At 35.0% G+C, this 8,473-nt stretch overlaps 1 protein-coding gene across 1 annotated transcript; it reads right to left on the reverse strand.

The window, feature by feature from the left end:
- Window positions 1–4,765: 4,765 nt before the first annotated feature.
- LOC111912190 (uncharacterized) lies at window positions 4,766–5,625 on the reverse strand. Its single transcript, XM_023907916.3, has 3 exons — window positions 5,471–5,625; window positions 5,226–5,331; window positions 4,766–5,102 (listed from the first exon to the last, which is right to left on the reverse strand). The coding sequence occupies exons 1-3, from the start codon at window positions 5,501–5,503 to the stop codon at window positions 4,978–4,980; spliced, it is 264 nt and encodes an 87-aa protein (XP_023763684.1). The 5' UTR covers window positions 5,504–5,625; the 3' UTR covers window positions 4,766–4,977.
- Between the last annotated feature and the right edge of the window lie 2,848 nt (window positions 5,626–8,473).

Here is an 8,473-nt window from a genome sequence, read left to right on the forward strand (position 1 = left end):
AAATTTTTCTGTTGTTGTTTTCAGGGTTGTTGTAAGAGATCAGTTTCCTCTTCTCCATCTTCATGATCATCCCCGTCAAATTTTGTATAACTCTAGAATGTTCCACCGACTCTCCATGTGGAGCTATATTACCATCATCAACCAACATCATTAATTTTGCTTCATCATTTGCAAATTCATCAACATCAACAGTAAGGTCATCCTGGATAACAACCTTACCTTTAGACCTATAATGATCCCCATGTATAGTGTCATTGTAAGAATGAACATGGTTGGTTGTCATAGATAATAAATTATACATTTGGTTCTTTCCAGCACCGGAAGAACCATTTTCATAACGATTTTCCCTTAGAAATCGATAAGTACCACTATCCATAACATTATTAACAACAAACAATTGTACTAGATTGGGAGACGTAGTAGTAACAAAACTAAGAAAATATCTAACATCACTATCGTCAAGAATCTGCATAACTATATTTGATCATGGACATTGAAAAGATAGACGTATTTGATTTGTGTGTAACATCGACTTGGAAGCAACCAATGTAACTAACCCAACGAAGTTGATATCATTGGTTATATCTACACCAAAACATGTGTAATTCGGAGCAAGATACTGCATACATCTGTTGATACGCTGCCATTGCCCTCCAATAGAATTTGGAACTCAAAAAAACCCATATACGTACTCCTTCCGGAACGTTTTTCGAAAGTATCGAATACACAAATATATTAAAAACACAAATGTATTGCATTTTTGGAAGAAAAACATAGAAAAACCCTAATTCTTATCTCTCCAAAACGCTTGTTCGGAACGTACGACCGTCCGGATGTCAGTCCGAAATACACTTTCCAGTCCGGAAGGTACGGAGTGTCAGATTCCGGACCTCGTCCCCACCAATTGGCAACCCCTCTGAAACAATATCATAAATACTTCGGAATATCATGTTCCGTATCACACCTCCGAAACAAAACAACGTACTCCGGAATGCTATGTTCCAGAACAAGTGATCATTTTACCAAAAAAAAGATTGGTTATTTTTGTTAAAATGGTCGTTTACGGGGATTAGATTACTTAATCTCCCATTTTTGAGTAAATTACACGAATTGTCCCTCATGCAAGTGTCAAAATGCCCGTTCAATCCCTATTTTTAAAAATTAACTCGGACCGTCCCCCGTATTGTTAAAAGTTGCACGATTCATCCTTTATTAGATTAAATTTGCATGTTTCATCCTTTTTGATATATAAAAAGACTATAATGCCCTTTTCATTTTCTTTTTCGTTTATTTTGAACATTTTTGATATTTTTAATTATTAAAATTGTTTTAATTATTTCTCTGTTTTTCTGAATAAGACCTGACCACCACACCACGACTGGTAATCTACACCACCACCGGAAAATGTCGCACCACCGCCACCGCCACCGCCATCCCTTACTTCACCACACCCACTCCTCTGTTCAAAGTTCACTTGTTTCACAAAAAATAACCACAAACCACCACCTCATTCACCGAACCAACAAGATATACTCAAACCACCATTGAACCAATGTACATTCACTGTTAACACCACCACCAACATCCATCGGAAAACCACTTGCAAATCAGGAAAAAATTATTAGGGCAAATCAGGAAGGAAGAGTTAGGGATCTGATTCTATACAAACCTGATTGAAAGCAAAGGATTTAGGGTTCTTTAATTGAAAGCAGGTGTGCTTAATGAACCTGCAAATCTGATTTTTTACTAAGGAAGACGGATAGAGAGGGTTGTGAATTTGCACTTCATTCGACCATGAGCCACCATCGCCACCTATGAGTCGCCATCGCTACCAACCCGCCGCCATCATCGCATCATCTAGGGTTCGTATCATCGTCACATCGCAGAGGAGGATCGTCGATGGAGACGATTTGGGTTCGATCTGAACCTGCTTTTCCGATTTAAATCTCCCTATTCTCCGATATTACACAGTGGACTTGTGAGTAGTGACTTGGTCCGATGACCTGGTTTTATTGAGGACAAAAGGAAAAGGAGAAGGGAATAAGGAGGTTGGGTTGGGGTGTGGTGGGTGAGGATTTGATAGCATCGTCGGAGGTATCTGGAGTGACCGGAGATATCTTGAAGCCGTCGGATTCGGCAGTAATACTGGTGGAGAGAACTGAAGAAGAAATGTGGAGAGAGAGAAACGACATGCTTAGGTTTTAGGGCGTGTTTTTTTTATTGAAGGCAATAAACATTTATTTTCATAATAAACAAATCAAAAAATAGAAAAAAAATATAAAATAAAACAAAAAAATGAATAAGGGTAAATTTGTCTTTTTATGTATGGAAGAATGAAGCGTGTAAGTTTTAAAGTAACTAGGGACGGTCCTAATTAATTTTTAAAAATAAGGAGTAGACAATTAGACGTGTATTTTGACACTTGCATAAGTGAGGATTTGTCTAATTTAGTCCCCCATTTTTCTTATAAGTCAGAGATAAACCCGAGTACCAAATATTTGGTTATGTTTTAAATTTCCCTCCGGTTTATCGTTAATTTCTTTTCGTTCCCAAAAAATTGAATATTTCTCTAACCCCTCAAATCGACCTTGTTCTCGCTCATCCCAAATCGATGGAAGTCTGCTGTACCATCGGTCCACCTCGCTGCCGCCGCTCCAGTAAAGCTCCGCCTCGCTGGAAACCCTTACCGGTCCATCTCGTCGCCCCCACCACCGATTGATGAAGACGAATCTCACTAGATTTCACTGTCAGCCACAATCGTTCTCTATCTCCATTTTGGATCTCAACCGCTGTCATGTTTGCGATATTTATCAGGTTTGCCCTAGCATCTCAATGTCTAAATCATTATTTCTTTTTCTGAACTCCGAGCTACTCTAAATCAGTTTATTATTATTATTATTATTATTATTATTATTATTATTATTATTATTATTATCTACCCTAATATATAAAAATGAATTTGCCACATGTCCTTCTTCCATTCAATTTGCCAAATGTCATTTTGTCATAATTTTGAAACATATTTATTCTCCACTTGTCATTTATTTCATTTTTCATTTCTAATATATCATTAATTTAGTTTCCATAAATTAAACATACCTTTTAAGACTATTAATTTTAAATTTTAATTTCAATTTCAAATAAATCTACAATTTAAACCTTTGTTATTAACATTTTGTTATAATGAACCTGTTTAGTACATGGTTCTGATAACTAAACACATAATTTTAATTTATTTATTTTTTGCATGTTTTTTTCTCATAATTTTCACTTATTTCAAATTTTAAATTCAAATAAACTTTTAAATCGTTCTCATTTAACATTTTGTTTTAATCAACCCGTATAATATACGAGTCACAACTAGTTATTATTATTTATGAGTTCCTAGTTGCCCTCTCCTTTGCCAGTTGGCCTCTCCACTATCTCCGACGAAATTTCCCTCTCAATTATCTACACTCACCTGTCTCTCCAAAAGGTAATCCCTGTTTCCTTTAATTTTTGTTCACTTTAATTGAATGATTAAGTAGAGGTTTTCTTTTGTGAAACTTGAAATTCTTTTCATGTGAAATTGTGCTTTGATGCGTTCGAATTTTAATTTGGTTCAAAGAAAACAATTTTTTTGTATAATTCTTGTTCAACCTCTTGACGCATGCTAGTTATGACCTTATACTTTAGAAACTGAGCATACTGCAATAGAATATTTGTGGATATGGGTGAATGGTGATCTGTTGGTTATATGGTGTGGGTTACAAGTACAGTAGATGCCATTCACCAACTTAATATATTGTTAAAAAGTTTAATCAAATAAAAGTTCTAATTATTTGTATACAAGAAACGGTTATACGATTGTTCGAAAAGAACAAAATTATAAACAGGTCGAATATTTTATATTTTATTATGATATGTAGGTTGAGAATTTAGGCCACATATATCGACCCTTCTTTAAGCATAAAAGATACTATTTATGTTTTTTGTTCTTATATAATAACACATAGGAAAAGACTAAAGAGTCATACTTTTCTTTATTTGTGTATTATTGCATCATGCTTTCATTGTTTCTTATTATTGCATTTTACTTTGAAAAATCCACCAAGTTATAGCAACGTCCTCCAAATACAAAGCAATTTTCAATGCTTCAATTGGCAAGATTTTTTTAAAGTACAATGCTACAAATTGGTAGATCTTTCAAAGTATAATGTCTCAAATCTCAATAAGAAAAAAAAACAAATGAAAGTAAGATGCTATAATAAACCAATAATTGAAATCACATTGTCTTGACTTTAGCCATACTTTAATGGATTGAATGCAAGAAATAGCAACGTACATATCATGTATTTGTTTATTAATGTACTTTGTTTTTTACCCATGATAGCAGTGTTGTTCTTATATTGTTTACCCATAATACCATCATAGTTGCATTTTCTTACCAATATAGGCAATGTTGTGCAAGAAGATGGAACTATAAAGTTGAGTTGGAAAATTGTGTGGTAGGAGATTTTTTTTTCAATAGGTAAATGTATTGGATTTGAATTGTTATAGATTAATGTATTGGATTTGTATTATTATAGGTGTATTGGATTTTTGTTGCGTATAGGTAGAAAAAATCTGTTTTTTTTTTTAAAATATTTACTATTTCCACGTGTAAGTTGCGTATTAGGAAAGAACTTATTTGATAAGCTTTTCAAGAGATGTTATGCGAGACCTATTTTAGTCCGTTGCTTCAGATTTCCTATTAGAAAAAAAAGCATATGAAAGCGACAAATGATGGACCCAACAATTTTAGCTTCATTTGTACTTTCTACATTACAAGAATACAAAACAAAACATATTTCCGCCATAGTTTACCATCCATACAAAAACTCTACAAGACTGTGACAGCTTCACAACCAGATAGATTCACCAAGATTCATGTTTGCTTCAATGTACACATGGTCTGTTGATTTGGCTTGAGGTATATTAAATTATGCAACTATCAAGTTACTTGTGATCATCACTGTCTGAACTGTTTGCTTTATGGTCAGATATGATCTTCTGAATCAGTTGGCTCGTCTCTGAATAGGACTCGAAGAACTCCCTGTTCTCTTTCTCCAACTCATTCCACACTGCATATATAAAGACAATATATATACACTAGTGTTATTTCGGTTTAATTACAGGGAAATTAATGTTCGTGTATCCTGGCATACAAATTATATGTTAAAAATGATTCATGGGTGACAACTAACCGGTGGAGGTGATGACTGGTTTGATGTTTGCATGTTTAGAAAGAGCTTCCATGCATTCGTCTTTGCTCATACGGAAGATCAAGCATTTTTCTATAAGATGTTGTACCTACATCAAACCACCAAGACTTAATAAATAATAAGTAGTGATCAACTATATATATGGAACTCCGAATAACACCCATATATAATAAGAAGTAAAATTCATTAATAACTATATCAATATGGTGCATGATTATGCTTACTACCATGTGTATGTACGAAGCTGACGTGTCACCCATCCTCACCAACTTTGTATATTCTGCTGTTTCACCTGGGATTTGATTTCAGACAAGTTACGGGATTCTGGTTGTGAGCACAGGGATTAGAGGTTCATAGGGTAAAGCAATGAAATGATGAAGTGGCAAATCAAACTATATATATAGAAGACACTGCTAGAAAGGAGAGATGGTGTGGGGCATGGAGTCCCACGTGGGAGATAGATAATTACTGGTAGAGAAGGGATCAGAAGAGATTTGTAAATGAGTATTTCTTGTCATGTACGACTCCAATTTGGCAGCCTAAATCCCACGTGACCAGTGGGTCCGACCTAGCTTGCTCTATTGACATTCTCTACAGTTAGACAATAGACTATACCTAAGTCCTAACCAACCTTTATCCAATGAAAAAGCGCCACATGGAGTTCTTGATGAAACAGCTTGTGCTGTGGTGGATGTAAGATTCTCCCCCACATGGTGAGGTGGCAGTCTCTCTCTGATAATTAAGTGTAGCAAAAGAGAACAGTGATTCCATGTTGGGCCTGACATCATTATTAACGTACTTGCTATATATAATCAAAAAAGACGTACTAGTTACTACACAATTAAGAAGTCATTTTTATAGATCATATTTGTGGTTCTTGGTGGTTTCTTTTTTCAATCATAGCGTCTGGTCTTTCTTCCTTTTGCAAGACCATGTGCGCAAATTAAGTATATATATGAATGGCCTAGGGCATACCAACAGTGTCTCAGAATTTAACACTTTGTAATAAAAAACAAATGAGTTAGACCCTATATATGTCCAGAAGCTAACAAACGACAAAGCCCACTAACTAACGAACAAAGATGCATATACAAGACTTGGCATGTATTGCAGTAATCAAGGGAAAGATAAGAAGGTATCAGGACCACAACAATACCGTAGGAAAGAGGACCTCTGGCTCTGACCACTGTCCAGTCAAAAGAGAGGTGAAAAAACCTTTATATTATATTCGGCACTTTCTATTTGATTGAATTAATACAACAAAAAAACCCTTACATCAAAGTTTTTACAGCACAAAAAGATCCATTAAATACTAGTTGTGAGACTCATATATTATATGAGTTAATTTAAAAAAAAAATTAAATAAAAATGTCAAAATATTTTGGAATTTTGAATTTATAATAAAATGAGAAAAATAATGAATTATTATAATGAAAATGTTTTTATCTATTAAATTAAACAAATAATTTAAATAAATAAAAAATAGATTTTCTAATATGTGCCCTAGGGACACAAATAAAAAACATTAATTGAAGTATTAATTATAAGGAATATTATCATAATTAGATGTGATAAATATTAATTTTAAATAATATTCTTTATAATTAATGTATTTTACATTTAGTTATTGTAATATTAGACATAATTAATGTTTATCACATTTAATTATAGTAATATTTTTTATAATTATACTTTAGTTAATGCTTTTTATATGTGTCCTTAGGTCACATATTAGAAAATCCTATTTATTGCAATTATTACACTAAAATATTATGTGAAATTTAAAAAAATAGAAAAACTCATAAAATGACATGTGAAAAAAAAATTAATTTAAAATAACCATTAAATGACATTTGACAATTTTTTTTACAATCCAAAAACCCAAATATCCATTATATATTAAATATTTAGTTCAATACATATCGATGGAAGGCAAACATGCAACAAAGTGCGCCGCTAGCCCTTTCTGGATGGCAAAACTAATTCTTTTGAAAACAACAGTTGTAGATTTAGGAGATATAACATCAGAATGCATGACCTGTTGGACATTGTTGAGGTGCTCCACCGCCTCTGGTGCGAGAAAACCAAATGTATCAAATGCAAAAGGTACAAACACATGTTGATTTTCTATACACGCATTCTCGTGCTTTGCCACTTTGCATGTTGCGGCTTTCAAAGCGACATGCCCTGCTGTGAAACCCCCACTCCTCAAACCGACGAGAGGAGGGACCCTAATAAGATCCACACAAACATGTTTCCCTCCTACCCATCCAACGAACAAAATGTCAACCGGCCTTAGTGTGGATTTTCCATCTTGCGGGTCCGTAAAAAAGTTCACTGGCGCTTCTTTTTCACAGAAATACCAGCACGCCGACAAGCATCAAAGAGAACATCCTTAACCACATCATGTCGGTACTTGAAACCAGGGAGCTCTCTACAATAAACCGTATGTTCCCCAAAAGTGTCCAAACATGCCTTGCGGCAAATTGGACATATCTCGTCGATGGGGATGTAATACCCTGTTTATTTATTAGATAAATAAATAAATTAATGAACGATTAGTAGCACTAAAATAAATAATTATATATCAAAGGATGGTCTCGAAGGGCTAATTGTCATAATTTTAGAAGTTGGGGGTTAAAACTGTAAGTTTCAGATTTATTTTGTAAGAATTTATGGAATTAGGGGTTAAAGAGTAACTATTAGACTTATTTTGAGAAGAATTCGTTATAGAGGGGCCATTGGTAAAAGTTATGGACTTGACTTGAAAGGGAATTCCAAAGTTAGGGTGGGAAAGGTAAAATATGGACTTAATTGGAAATAAAAGAGAATGGGAGGGGCTAATAGTGTCATTATGGAAAATTAGTTAAAGGATCGGGTATATAACCCATCCCCTCTTCTGGAACCCTAGAAACCCATTGCAGCCGCCACTCTCCTTTCCTCTATTGCCGGCTGTCACCCTTCTTGGCGTGTCCGACCATCGAGCCGCCGCTATGCTATCCCATTGAAGTCAGAATCCTCCCCTAGACGACATGGCAGCGAGGGATCGACAGGAGGTCATATGTGGCGTCGCTATTATCCTTCCTGATGGAGGCCGCCACCCTCTCGCGTCTTCTCCTGTTCCGCCACCATTCTCCGTCGCCACCACTGTGAGGTGGTGGTTGTTATCGCAAAAATCGCCCCTGCTTGCCGCCTCTTCGGGGATTCTGCCGCCGTCAAACGCCACAGGT

Source organism: Lactuca sativa, chromosome 2 (assembly GCF_002870075.4).
Source record: "Lactuca sativa cultivar Salinas chromosome 2, Lsat_Salinas_v11, whole genome shotgun sequence".
Lineage (NCBI taxonomy): Eukaryota > Viridiplantae > Streptophyta > Magnoliopsida > Asterales > Asteraceae > Lactuca > Lactuca sativa.